At 41.3% G+C, this 18310-nt stretch overlaps 3 protein-coding genes, 1 long non-coding RNA gene and 1 other non-coding gene across 7 annotated transcripts; 3 read left to right on the forward strand and 2 right to left on the reverse strand.

The window, feature by feature from the left end:
* The first annotated feature begins 2274 nt into the window (after window positions 1-2274).
* Window positions 2275-2346, forward strand: trnac-gca (transfer RNA cysteine (anticodon GCA)). Its single transcript has one exon. It is a non-coding gene; the product is annotated as a tRNA-Cys (tRNA).
* Window positions 2347-2463: 117 nt separating this feature from the next.
* dcaf7 (ddb1 and cul4 associated factor 7) lies at window positions 2464-6054 on the reverse strand. Its single transcript, XM_068718248.1, has 7 exons — window positions 5695-6054; window positions 5269-5427; window positions 4638-4749; window positions 4435-4553; window positions 4136-4345; window positions 3787-3904; window positions 2464-3610 (listed from the first exon to the last, which is right to left on the reverse strand). Exons 1-7 carry the CDS (start codon window positions 5830-5832, stop codon window positions 3438-3440), a joined length of 1029 nt encoding a protein of 342 aa, XP_068574349.1. The 5' UTR covers window positions 5833-6054; the 3' UTR covers window positions 2464-3437.
* Window positions 6055-6664: 610 nt separating this feature from the next.
* On the forward strand, window positions 6665-13359 carry angptl6 (angiopoietin-like 6). 3 transcript variants are annotated; one of them, XM_068718559.1, is made up of 8 exons: window positions 6665-6721; window positions 9122-9379; window positions 9838-10334; window positions 10422-10559; window positions 10651-10846; window positions 11874-12067; window positions 12546-12816; window positions 12899-13359. In XM_068718559.1, exons 3-8 carry the CDS (start codon window positions 9864-9866, stop codon window positions 13081-13083), a joined length of 1455 nt encoding a protein of 484 aa, XP_068574660.1. In that variant the 5' UTR covers window positions 6665-6721; window positions 9122-9379; window positions 9838-9863; the 3' UTR covers window positions 13084-13359. The 3 variants fall into 3 exon arrangements, with proteins under 3 accessions (XP_068574660.1, XP_068574662.1, XP_068574661.1); XM_068718561.1 differs by lacking the exon at window positions 6665-6721 and adding an exon at window positions 7502-7566; XM_068718560.1 differs by lacking the exon at window positions 6665-6721 and adding an exon at window positions 7967-8033.
* On the reverse strand, window positions 9052-10005 carry LOC137878300 (uncharacterized). Its single transcript, XR_011103602.1, has 3 exons — window positions 9922-10005; window positions 9524-9661; window positions 9052-9136 (listed from the first exon to the last, which is right to left on the reverse strand). It is a non-coding gene; the product is annotated as an uncharacterized lncRNA (long non-coding RNA).
* Window positions 13360-13532: 173 nt separating the features above from the next.
* Window positions 13533-18055, forward strand: si:ch73-208g10.1 (intercellular adhesion molecule 5). Its single transcript, XM_068719055.1, has 8 exons — window positions 13533-13752; window positions 14832-15095; window positions 15185-15508; window positions 15618-15917; window positions 16049-16297; window positions 16483-16809; window positions 17069-17335; window positions 17498-18055. The coding sequence occupies exons 1-8, from the start codon at window positions 13686-13688 to the stop codon at window positions 17689-17691; spliced, it is 1992 nt and encodes a 663-aa protein (XP_068575156.1). The 5' UTR covers window positions 13533-13685; the 3' UTR covers window positions 17692-18055.
* Window positions 18056-18310: the final 255 nt, after the last annotated feature.

The following is an 18310-nucleotide window of genomic DNA, read 5'->3' on the forward strand; positions in this document are numbered from 1 at the left end:
CACAATTTGCACAATGTGTGCAATTTAATTTAAAACTAGAATCTGATTTGCTGAAAGTCAAATCATGATGTCTGCTTAGTACAGCCTCATACACGTTCAAAATGACTTTGAGTGCAAGACAGGATATTCGGTAAACACATTCAAAAACTGGATTACGGGAGAAAGGCTTCGTCTTCTCAAAACATCAGGTAAGGTGCTGTTTTGTGATGATAATCGATATTAAGTTTGGTATTGCTGGTGTCTGTTAGCTCATAACTCGGTGATGGTGTGTCGTAGCGGAATATCCCTGTAATCCTCAGGTTACTGGCGATCTTCTGAGCTAACGTGTGTTAGCATTGAGCTACAGAGCACAGCGTTAGAGGCATAAATGTGGCGAGTGGGTCTGCCTAGGGGGTGCTATGCAGATTTTAATATTTGATATTGTATATAGTTTTGTCTGAGTTGTGTTTGGAGTGTGTACAAACAGCTGGCATGACTTTGTAGCCCAGGCTCTGCAGTTTAAGCAGGTATGCAACATAATTACATTCTTACTGATGAGTGCACTTGTTTGGCATTTTGCGTGAGCCCCCACCGGTGGGGGCTCTCGGGTCCAGAAGGAAAGTGTTCCATGCCTCAATCAGAGGGGAGTTCAGAGGAGCGAGTACACAAAGTTGTTGTTGGTGACCAAGCTGGAAAAGGTTACAAAACCATCTCTCAAGAGTTTGGCCTTCACCAATCCAGTCAGGCAAATTGTGTACAAATGGAGGAAATTCAACACCATTGTTATGTGAAACAAAAATCCAAGAGTAAGGCACAAAATACTCCAGGAGGTCCCAAAGAACCCCAAGTGTGCGATCTACCGATCTACAGGCCTCTATCACGTTGGCTAGTTTCAATGTTCACAAGTCCACCATCGAACGCTGAACAGTAACGGTGTGCATGACGGGATAGTGAGGAGAAAGCCACAACTCTCCAAGAACAACATCGCTGCCCATCTTCAGTTGCTGAAAGCCTTGTGGATGAACCCAGAAGACTATTAGAAGAATGTTCTGTGGACAGATGAGTCCAAAATAGAAGTTTTAGGGTTAAATGAGAAGCTTTGGTGCCTGGGGATCAGGGCAGCTTACAATCATAGATGGACCTGTGGATTCTGAATTGTCCCACCAATTTGTTTGGGTGTTGAGTTCATCAACAATTTTTCTCCAGAATGGCTGACTCCACCTTGAACACTGTTTTGATTACGCTCAACCCAAAGTTGTTGCAAACCCACCACTGCTCCATAAACAGTCGGTTACCTCTTTGTGTTTTTTAAGTGAATTGGTCTCGTTCGCATATTTTAATTAGTTTGACTGAAAGTCATTTATCGATATAGACAGTAGAGGGGAGGGATCAAACCTTGAAATTAGCAATAGTGGATGATAACTACGTGAGTAATTACTACACACAAACTATTTAATGTACTTGTCCTTTGCTTGAGTAAATCCATTTTATAGTATTTCATATTACTACAATTTAGATGGAGAAATTGTACTTTTTAGTCCACTACGTTTGACAGTAATTACTTCAGATTAAGATTCTACACTAAAACAATATCATTTTATGAAATAAAATTAATTGTTAACAAATGAACCAGTAGTTCCCAACTATTTTGGATGTCTGTGAGTTGTTCGCAGTTAACCAAAAATAGATTTCATCTCAAAAAACTGTATGAGGCCATAAGAGGTAAAATCATCCAATATTTAAAAAAAAAATAATAATCATGAATTGAACACAGAACAGTACAGTAAAATCCTGCTCACCTATTGATGCATCAGTATTTACTATCTCACAATGTAATATATGACAATATGTCCAACACAAGGGCCAAATAAACAAAATGAGATCTTTTACTTTCGATATTTTGAGTACATTTTGTTGATCATACTTATGCACTTTCACTTAGGATTTAAATGCAGGACTTTTACTTGTAATGGAGTTCTTTTACATTGTTTTGGCAGTATTTTTTACTTAAGTAAAGAATCCGAGTATTTCTTTCACCACTGGAAATGAGGTATTAATTTGAAAAAGATCACCCTTTGTATTATAGCAGAAACTTGGGGATGAAGTTAAAGGGACACACACAACCAGTCAAACCTGGGAAATATTACATAACGATTTGTCATTTGCAAACATTTTGTTTTTAGAAATCATTTGCCATCCTGCCTATAGAGGGCACATGCAGGCATCACCATGGTACTCACTATGCAAACACAGGTGAGAGGAGTTTCAAAACAATCACCTGTGTAACAGTACTGTGGGGGTATAGCTCAGTGGTAGAGCATTTGACTGCAGATCAAGAGGTCCCCAGTTCAACTCTGGGTGCCCCCTTATTATACACATTATTTGATCTCATGGTGTACAAGAGGAATAATATTGTAATACTTATTAATAAATAAGAACTAGCTTCTGTAAACTAATTGCAACTTCACAAAACAAAGCAATATGTCAAGTTTCTTCCTAGGACATGGAGGAATACAATTTATTAGAGCAAATTCATTAATAAACTTTATGAAAAAGCTACAACATGAACACTTGTCTTACCAACATCTCTAGTTGATATATTTATATGTATGTACATTTTTGCCTTGTAATGGCATGCTACAAGGACGTGACCCTTTAATTATTGGAAACAACAAAAAGAGAGGCAGACTCGGTCAGGAAGTTGTTTCACGCTGCTCCCATTTTCACAACTTTAAACACAAAAGAAAATGCAGCTTTCAAAGCACAATCTTCTACAAATAAAGAAGAGAATAAGAAGGGAGTTCAAAGGGCTGAACGACATTGCACTGGTAGGTTCTGAGTGTTGCTGTACATGGCTGCCTCACAGCGTCACCAGCCAAACTAAAACACACACCATATGATGACAGACGATACAAATCCCTCTCAGGTCATCTGACAATTTAGAAAAGTTTCATCGGTCACAAGTTTGAGCCTCGATCATTCGGTGGGAGTCTACAGGACAAACACCCGTTTGAAAAATCTTACATGAGAAGGCTCCCACATATTCCTAGAGAGGTCATCTTCTGCCACCTCCAGCAGTTTGCATCAACCTTTACAACTCGAAAAGATGAAGCACGTGCCATCTAAACCCTTCATGATAATCTCACAGCTGGCTGAAATGACACCAACAAGTATAAAAATCTGATTTTCATAGACAGCTGCTCAGATTTCAAAGCTTCTGAACACTACCTTGTGAGCAAAAATAAATAAGAGCTTAATACTTTTAATAGAAGAACAACGCAGTAAAGACAAAATGTAAACCGGGTCATTGTGGGGTAGGTGTGCGATACTCCAAACACGGTCAGAAAGTTCACTCGTGACCTCATCCTCGTCTTGAAAGCAGTGGGACGAAGGCTAAAAATCAAGTCCAGATCTGAACCAAGAAGGAGCTTCTCTTCTTCGTACAAGTGTTCGTGGCTTTAGACACGCAGGATCTCCAAGCAGTTGTTGTAGCAGATGGCGATCCAGTCCGGCTGCGTGGATGCCCACTGCACATTGTTGATCTCCCCCTCCGCAGTGTAGGCCAGGATGGGATCCTCAATGGCTCGTGGCATCTGCTGGATGTCCCAAATCAGAGCCTGGTGGTCGTCGGCTAAGGAAATAAGACAGACATTAGAAGACATTAACAGAGCTATTTCAGACTGAGAAAGCAGGAAAATGCCGCCGATTACAGATAAAGTTAAGCTTTAAGGCATTGATGAAAGATGCATCTTTGCTAGCATCTGTTTTTCCCCCCTAGTATATCCCACAATCTGTAGGGGCCTTCACCTGCAGTGCAGATGTGACACGACGAGTGGGGGGCCCAGGCGATGCCGTTGACACAAGCGCGATGGTTGTTTAGCCGAGCCACCGGAGTGCAAGGCACACGTACATCCAGGATGACGACCTATCACATAAAATAGTAACGTGAAACATTGGTTAAGTGTCAACGAACAAATAGATCCTGTGTTTATGCTTATGGTTGTAGAAAGGGTTCTTCTCAGTCAGAAATAACAACACAATCCTTTCTGAATGAATTAAAAAAAAAAAAAAAAAGCTTCTTTGGCTTACCAATGTTTCAATTTCAAAGCAGAAAACATGTCTACCGACAGGCTGAGAGACTCTACAGCAAACTGACCTCCATGCCGTCCATGGCCATTGTGGCCAAGTAGTTGGGGTCCTGCTTGTTCCAGCAAAGGCGGAGCAGTGGGTGGTGCTGGGGGTCCTCATAGATGATGGTACTGTGCTCCAGGTGCCGGAGGTCAAACATGCGGACGGATCCATCGGCTCCCACAGAGGCAAACATATCTCTACCCCCTCCTGCACGGCTGAACGCGATGTCATACACCTGCACAGACGAAGACATTGATTGAAATATTAATTTTTTTTGGCTGTATACACATGGGGCTGCGTTTTACAGCAAAGACACCCACACACCTCTTTGTCATGAGCAATCAGCTGGGTCTTCACATGCCCAGACACCAGGTTAACTCGTCCTAACACCTGGCCCGTCTCCAACCCCCAGATAGTGCAGGTGGTGTCAATGCTTGAAGTACCTGCAGGATGAACCAACATGTTAAACTTGCAATAAAGACCAATTGATATCCCCCTCACTATTTATTATATAGTGGAGTCCTTACCCAGCAGATTAGGATCAACCTCATTCCAGTCAAAGGATGTGAGGGGAGCACAGAAGTCTGAGTTCTTGTTGTTGTTCAGCAAACATTCAAGACGAGTTTCTGTGTCGCTGACCTGCGAGATGAATCCAAAAGAATTTGGCAGTGAGGAGACTTCTTCAAACAACTACCATGTTCATGTCAAAGTGAGCATTTCACAGCTGCCAACTGGCCAAGCTAAAGCAGTAAACAAACTGACTACTTTGTGTTTAAACTACAGTTGAGAATGATTGAGAACTGACAGATGCAGACGTCTTTTTGAAGTGCAGTCATAGATGTCTGTAGAGCCCATGGCCAGTCAGATAAGGGGTAACGGTGGTTCACTGATGCATGTTCTGTACATAACAAAGGAACTGTATATTTTGGATTTATGGAATTCCATTTATTGATTTTTAATATTTGTACTCTTTCTTACGTTGTACTGCAACAGTTTGATCTCACCCATGGCACAAAGGAATAACATATATCAGGCTTTAGCTGCACAAGCGATACTAGGACCAATTCATTGTTGGTTTTGACCTTTTCATGGAAATTGATTAGCATACAAACATTAGCTACATCACCAGACTTATGCTGTAAGATCAAACATCCTAACCCTCCAAATGCGCAGGTAGTCCCCACTAGTGGCCAGAAGGTCCGGGTACACCCCCTTAGTGTCCGGGATCCACATGATCTTGGTCGTGGGGTACGGGTGGTCAAATGTGTTCCTGCAGAGGAACTCTGAGCTCTCTTCTTCCAGACCCACCAGCTGGACCTGGACCCAGGAGCAAACCCACATGAATTACTGTTGACATCACAACGAGGGTTAGAAATAGCATTAGCTATATATGGTGTTACTGTGGGATAGCCCTGTGACAGACACACAGACATGCCCGCAGACTATTTACAAATGTACTCTTGTGTTACTGTGGAATAACAACAAAACAGACTAGTGATTGTATGCCTTGGTGCTGCGCAGAACAAGTAGCATTAGCATTAGCTCGCTGACGTTAAGCTGATGAATGGTGACCACACTACGCACCTTGTTGTTGTATTCCTCCACAAAGCTCCCAAGTGCCAGCCGAAAGCGTTTGTCTGGTCGGACGCTCCAGTTCATCGCGTATACCGTCCATGGTGCCTCGTATTTGTAGATTTCTTTTCTTTTGCCGTGAAGCGACATTCTCCCCGAACTGCAGCTGTTGTTAGCTGACACGCTAGCGAAATAAGTAGTCGCGCGAGCCAACTAACGCCCTTTACTTTGACTTGCAGTCACTAATATCAGCAGATGTAGTGGTAGTGACCATTTAATTAAATTAATCTTGTTTTGGAGCAAGATTTCTCACCACTTTACTTAACAAAGAGTGGCATTTCTCGTCATGACCTAAAGCGCTGTCAAGTCCAACAAAACCCATGTGACTTCTGGTAATTGTTTTCAAAATAAAAGCAGATTCTTCTTCTTTTTCTTTTAATAAAAGCACATTATTGTTAAAATCTCATTTTAGTAAATAGTATGGTCTTATTATTCCTCGTTTAAGAAACATTGCGTGCATTTAAAAAATATATATATATATATTTTTTATAGATTTTTCATGTATATATAGATTTTTCATATATATATATATATATATATATATATATATATATATATATATAAAAATATATATATATGTATATATGAAAAATCTATGTAAATAGAATCATATGAACTGACTCATTTGAACCATTGCTTTTGAACTAATCTAGAATTGTTATTGATCCATCGAGAATCCACACATCCATCCAAAGATCATCAGATCCTTATTTCTACCAGATCCAGTCGTCTTCTTCCCAGATCATGGAGCTGTACATTGTAACTGTCAGGACCAGAGAACAAATAATGTTATTATTTGATGATCCATTCTGTTGATTTGTGATTGGTTCAGTGTATTTACCTTATTCTGAAATATATTATTTCACGGAAGGTTTTAATGTTGCAGTTCCTGCATTGTTGCATTGTGACCACTAGATGGACTCAGACACCGGTACACCTTCATCTCCAACTACCGTCGAGGGAGGTCCTAACGCCTCAGGTAACACTTTGTGATAACTTTGTGTTATCACTGAAGAAGAATAGCAGTCAGTGAACATTGTAATATTACAATGGGGGAAAGACTGCTGGATATGGTCTCACCTCCTGCCCGTTTTTGGTCAATAAATACCTTTGTTACAGTGTGTGAGCTAATTGCTAAGGAGCTACCTGTATCCCAGCTTGCACCTCTAAACAAAGCTGAACAGATCTGTGTTGAATGCATAAAGATTATTATAATATTATATGATACAAAGAAGAAGTACATAAATAGCAAACTAAATAAATGAGGAGATGGACATAGAAATAAATAAGCAGAGTAAGAAAACAATAATACACAAAAGCCTAATAATGTGGAGGCTATTTATTTATTCGGGCATTTATATATGGAGGCCTATAGTTTTGGGCCAAATATAAATGCTTTTAGTTATTTTTTATACATTTTTGTATTGTCTTCCATTGGTCCACATAAAACAGCACCAATATATTAATTATATTATACATGGCTGCAATATGACAAGGCAAAACATTATTCTACAAGATAAACACTAACCTATATAAAGTGCAGCAGTTTCAATTATTGTTGTTGTTGTTGTTGTTGTTGTCCAGTTCATGAGAGGGAAAGAGAGTTGTCTGTATCTTTATTCAAGAGAGCAGAAAGACAACTGTAACACGAAACTAAAACATTTGTTTTATTTTATAGAACAGGAGCAATTGAAATTGCAGGATGTAATTAACTCCAGCAAGTAGCTGGCAGCAAAGCAACACCAGCAGCTGCTGAGGAACCACAAAGAAGAATATAATTGTTGGAGTCATGCTTCCACCCCATCATTGAAGGATCTTTGACAGGTCTGCAGTTTTGTCAGTAGCAGATATTACAGGAGGACAAACTGCTGCAATATCAAAGATATTATCTCAAACGTGTTTACTGGCAACACTGCTGGCCACAGAGAATGGTCTAACCACTGCTTCACACGTAGATACCAAACTCTTGCGATAGCGTTTCAAAGCTCAAAAGTGCATGTTGTTTCTTTTTTGCGATCTGGTTGCACAATCTGTCCCCACCCAAAAACTTGATGATTCTTTATATCACAGATTGGGTGTGACCTTCAGTGCAACCCAATGGAACAACATTTAATGCATCTGCTGCGGTCTCTGTAGGTCAAACGCTGCAAGCCTTTCTTTATCTCTAAGTGGTACAACTCCAGAAAATGAAAGTTGAAACAACTTGTCTGATCCTCAGTTAAAGATCAAGTAAAAGCTGCTGGATTTCGATGAAGAAATTAGAATTTGAACTACCTAAGCACAACTTTGAGGTATATGTACTTTCCGTTTTATGATACTTTGTACTTCTACTTTACTACATTTTGGTGGCACACATTGTACTTTTCACATCACATTTCAGTTATCTGACAGCAACAGTTACTTTGTGAATTAAGATTTTACATAAACTACATACGATCATAATATATGAAATAATGCATTGTTATGGTACTAAAACCAGCAGTATAGAAAATAAGGTAAATTAGCATCACCTCAACCAGCTGTGACATTAAAATATTGCGTCTGTATCAGTTATAATATTTTGACATCCTTTCTAATACAGAACTCTGAAAGGGGTCCAAAGAAATACTTTAAGCACTTTGTGCTGGATTTTTACTTAACTAAACCGCAATGCAGGACTTTTACTTTTACAGAGTTTACAATAATGTTTTATGTGTTGGCAAGGGGACACAGCAGAATATTAGTTCCTATAGATCGATAGCTGATGTACTATTGTTTGCAATGTGTCTATTTTTCAGCAAACCCAGCTGTCTGTTTAAGTTTTAGTAAAATGAAGTAAGAGGATTGTCCGTCACAGCTTGGAGCAAACTCACACTATTAGGGAGAACAGGCCACTGCATGCAGGAAGACACTATGACTATGAATCAAACCAAAGATGTTTCAGTGATGAGATGAAAGTATAATCTAGAGCTGAAACAATGAGTCGATCAATTGATTAGTTGAACAACAGAAAATGAATTGCATCATTGTTTTTTAACAAAACTAATAGTTTCTAGCTTTTCAAATGTGAGCATATGATGCTTTTCTTTGTCCTATTTGATGATTTTTGGACTGTTGGTCGGACAAAACAAGACGAGGACGCCCCATTAGCCTTTGTCATTATTTTATGACATTTCATAGAATCAACCACGAACAAAACCACCAATGACAACAACCATTAGTTGCAGCCCTTGCGTAAATCACTGCATTTGAATAGCACAGTAGTTCAGCTCCTTATAGGATAAAGTCTGTGGCAGGATAGAGGCTTGATGGCCGAGGGAGGAGACATCCAGCTAAACAGCAGGTACTGGGAGGCGGCGTCATTTGGATGGTTTGTAATTAGTTGTCTCCCTCTTCACAGATCCTGACACAGAACCTCCGGAGAAGTAAAGGTAGATTAGCTGCTTACAAAACGTGGGTTCACGTCAACATTCACGGAGGACCACTGACAACTTTTAATTTGGAAGAAGCGTCTTGTGACTCCTGATCCTTGAACATGGGATTTTTGAAAGAAATGCGCTAGCCTTTATTTAATCTTTGTTTCATCTGTGCATCCTGGGAGCTGCAGCTACACACTGGAGCAGAACAAAGACTTCCTGAACACTTTTCAGCTGCTGTGGTAAGTCAATATATAGTTAATGTAGACCGAAATCTACTGGTTATGGCATCCAAAAGTTGAAATGTCTTTGAAGTGTAGACGCATAGTTTTGGTACCAGTGAGAAAGTTATGGAGGAGATTCTTGTGTCAGATGTCGATATTTACCTATTTGGATTGGTGTGTTTGGTGTTGACCGTGGCTGTTGTGTCTGGATGTGGAGCTAACTCCTCTGTTGACCGTGAGATGGAAGTGTGTTGACTCTGGCTGGTTGATGTTGACTGTTGTCCTTTTAGTGTTGACCTGCTAATAAATTCCAGCCAGGGGGAAATGTGTGCATACAAAGAAACATCTGGTGAACAGTCAAGACCCACAACACACTGTTTCCATTTGAATACAAAGTTCATGTCTTTGTGTCAGTTGTTATTTATGTGCTGTTATTGCTGTGGTAATTCTAATCATGTCCTCTCCTCCGCTACCAGGGTGTCCTCAGAAGTTCAACACATTCATGGAGAAGACACTGACAATAGGTCTGACTCTTTTCTTAACACTCTGTGTGGACATACCAGGAGCTGGAGGACGGAAGGACTCGGCTCATGGCGAGGACACTCAGAAGGGTTCATCGCGATCTTCAGACACGAAAGGAGGCCGTTGCTCCTACACTTTCATTGTCCCACAACAAAAACTGACAGGTGCGCTGTGTTTGAATACGCAGTCTGCTTCTGCCAACCAGTCGGAGGTGGCAGCGCTGCGGGCGGAGCTCAGACGGCAGCAGGAGCAGCTGGAGAAGCTCCACGGCCAGCTGGAGCAGGAGGGGTCCCTTGCCGTGGAGGTAAGAGCCCTGCGCAAAGAGAGTAACAGCATGAATTCTCGCATTGCCCAGCTCTATGCCCAGCTGCTACATGAAGTCATTCACAAGAAAGACCAGGCTTCGGAGCAGCGAAGGGTGGAGAGCATCCTGCTAAATGCTACAACACAGGTGAGCAGAGCGCCGCATCATCTACGTCTTGTCCTCATCGCTATCGAACTCATCCTAATGTTTGCTGTTGGTGGTGCGACATGTCAGGCGCTGCAGGTGTCCAGTAACTACAGGGAGCTGGAGAAGAAATATGGAGCCCTCACCTCCATGTTGAGCTCCCAGAACCAGTTTATAGCTCGTCTGGAGAAGCAGTGCCAGTGCAGGGACTCCACGCAGGCCTCTCTGGTAGGGAACAAACTGTGGTCTGCATGTTGCAAATTTATATGAGGTTTTAAAACTGGAACTGAAAGTGTTGTTTTTGTGTTGGTCTGGACAGGTGACGACTGAACCACCTAAAAGCCAGTCTCATCCTAATTACAGCTCTGACGCCAGCGAAATGGCCAATGATGTTCAAAGGGACCAAAGTGTTCTTCCTCCACAGCAGGAAAAAGCTGTTGTTTCCCTCCCCACCACCTCAACCAACTCTCCTACGGACTCTCCATTCATTAGTTTCCCGGTCACAAAGACTCCAGGTACATCAATGCAAAACACGTCTTAAAGCAGGAGTGCTCGATTAGACTTAAACCTATGTGTATAAGCGCATACATCTTCTGTCTGAGTTATTTAGCTGCTCCGATAAGCAGAGGCTGAAGGAGTCAGTGACCTGCTGGTAGGAGCTCTATCACTCTGGGAATGCCTAAACAATGTCAAAAACAGCCAGCAGCTCTTATCAGAACAGACAGGACTTCATAATGAAGACTCACTCTTGAACTACAGCATTTGTTGGAGCTTTAAACTACACGGATACTGTGTACTTGCACAACTGGAATGTTTGAAATGACAAATTAGAGGATTTGAGCAGTCTTTCCAACAAGTCAGCAGAGTGTGTATGTGTGTGTGTGTGTGTGTGTGTGTGTGTGTGTGTGTGTGTGTGTGTGTGTGTGTGTGTGTGTGTGTGTGTGTGTGTGTGACTCAACTCTTGCTAAAAGGTCTGATGAAAGGCTGTGCATGGACTGCAAATGCTTGTCAGGGTTGACCATTAATCATTTGTGTAGGGAGATTTTCCTCCATGTATACATTTTCTCAGTGCAGGTTTCTATGTTGCTCTTATCTCTGGGACACGAGACACTCAACATGTTTTGGAGGAAAAATTCTTTGGCTCTGAAAAGATAAGCTGGCGTTGCTGTGTATCTGTGATCCTACTGACGCTAACACAAGCAGAATTCCATAACCACCTCTAACCACCCTTGTGATTTCCTAAATTGCCTCCACCGAGTACTTTATCTCTGAACTATCTAACCAAATCAGACATTTAGGCTATTCTGTGTGATCTTTTTTTGATATTTAATGTAATGTTTTTTCACTTCCATTCCCTGAGACTCCTCTTAAAGTGTTTGGAGCCCCCCCAGGGGAGGCCTGCCCCCCACTTTGAAAACCTCTGCCTTATAGTAAAGAATTTCAAAATGTTATAATAATACTACAACATGTATCTGCATATAGCATGTCTTGTCATGGCTGCTTCCCCCTCACTTGTTTGCATATACTTTTCTCCCCTCTTAGGGCCATGGCGGGACTGCCAGCATGTGCTGGAATCAGGTGAGACCACCAGCGGGATCTACCTGCTCCGTCCACAGAGTGCCAACCGCCTCCTGCAGGCCTGGTGTGATCAGAGTCGGGCTCAGGGAGGGTGGACGGTGATCCAAAGGAGACAGGATGGGTCGGTCAACTTCTTCCGGACGTGGGAGCAGTATAAGGTGGTTCTTAGTTTAGCGTGTAAGCATGCTGATATTTGATAATCAGCACAAAACACAAGTCCAACTAAGGCTGATGAGAATGTCATTCGTTTTGGTCATAAACCAAAGTATTGGACGAAATTGAAATTTAGACCTGTTGATGGCACTAGATGTAAAGTCCGGATCACCAATGTTATTACATTTCATCCTGAGGGGGACATGAATATGTCCTTGCCAAATTTTTGGCAATCTATCCGATAGTTGTCGAGATATTTCCCTAAAAGCCAAATAGTCAGATGATCACTAAAGTCTTTAGGATTCATCCTCTGGAGACCATGAATGCTGTGAACAATTTTGTTTTCCAATCCATCCAGTTAATGTTAAAATAGATCCCTGGAAAAATGACAACTTTGACCTGCTGCACTAGTGTCAGGGGAAAAAGAACAACACAGGATTAATACTTTTCCTCGGATTAAACCTGTGCGTTGGTGTGTTACAGCAAGGTTTTGGGAACCTAGACGGAGAGTATTGGCTTGGACTGGAACACCTCTACTGGCTGACAAAACAGGCCCAATATAAGCTGCGGGTGGCTCTGGAAGACTGGCAGGGCCGGCAGGTGATTGCAGAGTATGACAGCTTCCACCTTGAACCGGAGAGCGATTGGTACAGACTGCGGTTAGGACAATACCACGGCAATGCAGGGGATTCCCTCTCATGGCACAACAATAAGGCCTTCACCACTCTGGATCGAGACAAGGACAGCTACACGGGTCTGCTCTCCCCCTGGTCCTGTTTGTTAGCTCTCTGTTGATCTTTTCTGTTAATAAGCCTGTTGTTCTGTTGTGTCCCCAGGTAACTGCGCTCACTACCAAAAGGGAGGCTGGTGGTACCACATGTGTGCCCACTCCAATCTGAACGGTGTGTGGTATCGGGGTGGACACTATCGCAGCCGCTACCAGGATGGGGTCTACTGGGCAGAGTTCCACGGAGGGTCCTACTCTCTCAAACGAGTTTCCATGATGATCAAACCCACATAACAGTTGCGTCATGGATATGTTTACTGATGCAGACAGATGTAGAGGGCTTGAAAGAATATGTTTCAGTGTTATCCCTGTACAGTGCTGAGCCAGTTTTAATGAATACTGTCGCTACATGTTGATTAGAGGCCAGTCAGTGATGTGTGTAGACTGTGAATAATTGGACATTGACTAACATGTTCTGTGTTGACATTTCTGTCCTGTTTTGCAATTTCCTGCAAAAATGTGATGTTTTCCAATTTGCAATGTACTTTTAAATAAAATGATGCCCAATTATTTTCTGAATGGTTATTGTTCTGAATTAATAGAAAAGATTAAAAGAGAGAAGTGTAGAGAGAAGGAAGAGTGTGTTATCTACAAATGGCTGTGGTTTTAGTGACATATTTCCGTTTTCCAGGCAGCTTCCTGTACACCAGGGCGTTGAATTTCCCCTTGTATACTTCCTTTTCATCACCCTAAGCACGTGTCACTGTCAGCAGCAGGTCGTCGCCATCGGGGCCAGGTCTGGTCCAGGATTCATCTTGTCCAAGTACTGAAGCTGGACATCTGCTGGACTATCCTGAAACACGCCTCACTTCCTACATCCACCTCCTCCCTCCCGCATGCTCATAGCCAGCATGCTGCCTCTCAGGATGTTGGGCCTCCTCGTGCTCATGTTTTCACTGTGTGGTGAGTGATATTGACTCTTTGCAGGAGCTGTGTGTGGGTCTTGAATGTAACACTTTATTCTGTGCTGGGACTATAAAACAAAGTTTAAAAACGGTGGTAGTTTCTCGCTTGCCTATAGGTTCTAAAGCTCCATGTCCTACCAGTGATGGTGATGAGTAAAAGAAAGTGAAAAATGTGTACTAGTTACAAGGAAAAAAGAAAAATGTTTACCAACTTACTTATTATTTAACGTAATTAAATAATTACTTTGATTGTTAACACACAGATACTTCAGCTCAATACTTCAATTCAATCTCAAAGATATTGTGTTCATCTAACTTGTTAACTCCATTAGTTTGAGTATAACCAATTTAAGTAATTATTTTAAGTTGGTTAATCATTTTCTTTTTTCAGTGTAATTATATTTTATACAATAATGTATGTCCTTTTGATGAGTTGCTGTTAAGGATAATATAAAGTCAAGAAAAATGGAAAATGTGATGTGTGTAGCCTTAAACTTTTTAAAAGAATTAAGTGAAACAGATTCTTTTTAAAAAGTGACTTCTTTAAATGTAAGCAAAAATTTGAGAAATGAAGCGACTAAGGGATTATATTGTTTGTGGTAAAAACTTCCGCTACAATGTGACAGTTGACTTGCGGGTGTGGTGGGTGGAATCCATTTTGAAAAAAAGAGTATTCAAGCAATTCAGCAGGTTAACTATAATCCTGGCAGCATGGATGTTTTTCAGACACTATATAAATACAAATACTGTCTGTGAAGTTTTACTTTTTGAATCTCACTATCCCACTGCTTTAAATTACAACCTTTATCATAATATTGTAGCATGAATGTAATACGATCGTGCTTATTTTTTTATGTTTAAAATTAAAACCAACGTATCTCTCCGTCATGACCTACGTGTATAATGTGTCAGTTTTAAAAAACAAAATTGTAAAGTAGTAAAGTTTGTATGAATACAGATCTGTGATGACAGAGTACTGTGAGCTAGAATTCAGCCTTAAACAGTTCCTTAGCCACCAGAGTGCAGCAAAGTCCACTTTTAAAGTGTAATCAAAGCGTTCCCATTGTCTATCAACAGATGCAGACAGTGGATGCTCCCGTGAGCTCACCCTGGATCCACCTGAGGTTCTGGCAGAATATGGAGAGTCAGTGATTGTCAACTGTTCCAGTGCAGAAAATGATTATGAAAGGTTCTACTGGAGGGTTGGATCCACAGAATTTCCAGTAGAAAATAGTGTACCCATGTCATTTAATCTGACAGATTGGAATGTAACTGTAGAGTGCATATTATCAAAGCAGAATGACACTGAATGCAGAAAAGAACTTACAATCACTCTGTACAGTAAGTTTAATTTCAAATTAATAGTATCTAATACAAAAAAAATAAAAACAAGCAAAAACAATAATCTATATTTGATTTTGTTTTGGTAGAGAATCCAGACAGTGTCATCATGTTTCCTACAAAGTATGAAGCTGCGGTGGAAGGGAGACCGTACGAGCTGCAGTGTGATGTCATCGATGTCGCTCCTGTTCAACACCTCACTGTGAGGTGGTACAGAGGCAATGACACCATCAGGACAGACTATTTCACACAACCAAACAAAACCAAAAGACTAGTAAGTGAGTCCTTCACTCTGGCAGCCAACTTCAGCAGAGGAGAAAACGGAGCTCAGGTTAGATGTGAGGCCCAGCTGGACTTTGGGCAACATGGATCACAACCTGTTAATTCAAACATACACACTGTTTCTGTGCACTGTGAGTAAACTCTTGTTGTTTCCAGATAAACAGATTGATTCTTTCCTCAAAGTCGTTCTCTATGATGTAAATATTTGAATAAATAAAAAGCCTTTGTTTGCCTCTTCAGATGCCCCTGAGCTCAAGAACAAAACGGAAGATGTCTATGTGAATGAGGGTGATCATGTCACCCTGAACTGTGAAGCTGAGGGGAACCCTGCTCCTGCCTTTCATTGGTCACTCGATGGGGTGAATTTAATGAAGAGCACCGATTACCTCAACATAACTCGAGCAACCAGCGCAATTTACAACTGCACAGCTACCAATTATCTGGGAAACGCAACTAAGCAAATCCACGTCCATGTGATGAAAATGAACAGAATGGGAGCCCCTGCAGCCATAACCACCCCTGAGCCATCAACACAAACAAGTAGGCTCCTTTACATTGACATATAGATATAGAATATGAGTCACTATTATCTTGCTTGATCAACTGTTTTTCTCCCCTTAATGTGCCTCAAAATGAAGCTCTAATTGAATATGCTTACTTTTGAATGGCAGGTTGCCCCCTAGTATTGACGCCTGCTGAAATCGTGGTGAGATTTGGAGATCCGGTCTCAGTTAACTGCAGCACGTCGGTCACAGGTGTTTTCCAAATGGGCTGGGAGGCTACTTCTGGGTCCAAGGCGACTTCCGATAATGCAACCACCTGGAAAGTTGAAAAAGTGGAAGAATGGGTTGCAAAACCTTTGTGCTACATTACATTGAACGATTACCAGTGTTCTGTGATGCTAGACATCACTGTTTATAGTGAGTATAAGTACCATACAATATATTTAGTCTGTAAGTGATTATTATTTATAGTACACTATACTGTGCCACTTCAAAAGCAAAGTAAAAATGGAAAATATTTCATGTACAGTTGTGATTGCAATTTCATGGATATCATTATGTTTGCCCCCCATACTGATTATTTTCCTTTGCTTTATTTGCAGAGACTCCAGACAATGTGTCAGTCTCTGCGTTGGATCAGAGGCCGATGGTGGAGGGCACAGAGTACCGGCTGAAATGTGACATCACCAACGTAGCTCCTGTGAAGAAGCTCAAACTGACGTGGTACCGCGGCAATGAAACTGTGCACACAGAGATGTTTAATGGCACCGCAGAGACCCCAGTAAATGTGTCCTCTACCTTGAGAGTCACACCTGAGAGAGACCACAACGGAGCACTCTTCAGATGCGAGGCTGAGCTGCACCTGGGACAAAATGGATCAGATCTCGGCCCTACTGTAACCTCATCACAATACATGGCTGTTGTGCACTGTGAGTTGTCCTCTTATCTATTTATTCTGGTATTTTTTTACACACCCCACTAGTATAAAGTTTTGATTCATTTATGCTGATGTTTTATTGTAGATACACCACAGGTCAAAACGTGCCCAGGCAGTTACGCTGGTGTGGAGCAGAATTTCAGTATTGACAGCTTGTCCTGTGAATTTGATGGGAACCCTCCACCCACAGTTCTGTGGTTGGTTGGGATTATACCATTTCTTCTTCTCAGTTGTCACCCGTCTCTCCACAGATGCCCCCGTGTTCAACGGAAGCTACAGTAAGGAGGTGAACGTGATCCTGGGTGACAATGTGACTTTTGACTGCAGTGCTGATGGCAACCCTCCCCCTGAGATCAAGTGGAGCTACGGTTCTAAAGCGAATGTGACGGTGACCACCAGGGGGCGCCAAAAAAGTATTATTGTCACAGGAGCCACGTCTACCGATGCTGGCGATTACGACTGCGTCGCCACGAATGAAATTGATGTTATGAGAAGAACTGTCACACTGGTGGTGCAAGGTATCATTATTGACTGTGTAGTCACAATGTGCAGAACACTTGTGAAAATGTATACAGTGAAGTGGTAGCCGATGAAGCCATAGATACATAAATACTGCAATTTATGGCACCAAGAAGTGACTTTAAATTCATGTTGTTTTCCTCTTCTTGTTTGTCTTACAGATAGACCTGAACCACGTGCAGCCGGTTTCATTTGGTGGTTGCTGATTCTATTGGTCATCGTCCTCATCCTCATCCTCATCATCATCATCTTTGCCCATCGCTGGACAAAAAAAGGACAATATACTTTTGTCTCAGACAAAGCCAGTGATCAAGATTCAAGTATCCCGATGACTCCTCAGTCCAACGGGGTGTAAGTTTAGGACATACAGTATATTACTTGCTCAATCAATCAGCCTGGAGAATGAAGACTTAACCAGATCATTGTCCTTTGTCCTGCTTGGCAAAAAGTACATGTAAATATATTTACATTTTAACTTTGGTATGGTACGATTTTAGGTTTACATCAGCAAAGACAAAAAAGGTGTATTTTATTTTTTTATTTGTAGGACTTTAAAGTCTAACCTAGCTTTTCGTTTTAATTATTAATACAGTAGCCTGTGTTAATGTATTGTATGTTGTATTTGGAAACTGTGTACAATCTACTTTGTAATGATCATATTTGCATTGTAGTCCTCTTGAAATGTTAATAAACGACATAATAAACATAAAGAAAAGGGACAGGGGTGACTGCCATGAATTATTTTGGGAAGAGTATTGTAAAAATCATAATTTGAGAGAAATAATTCAGTCACTAAGAAGTCAGTTAAGCCTCATTCGTGTTTTAACACAAGCTTACAGTCAGCGTGATAGATCATCCGTTTTTGAAGATGCAATGTGTGATGATGAATTTTAGGATGCTGTATCAGGACAGCACACAGCTCCTTCAGCTCAATGCCTTGCTCAATGACACTTCAAAATAAACTAAAAGCATCA

Source organism: Cebidichthys violaceus, unplaced genomic scaffold, assembly GCF_023349555.1.
Source record: "Cebidichthys violaceus isolate CVI_PGR_0920_01 unplaced genomic scaffold, fCebVio1.0.p SCAF_23, whole genome shotgun sequence".
Taxonomy (NCBI): Eukaryota; Metazoa; Chordata; class Actinopteri; order Perciformes; family Stichaeidae; genus Cebidichthys; species Cebidichthys violaceus.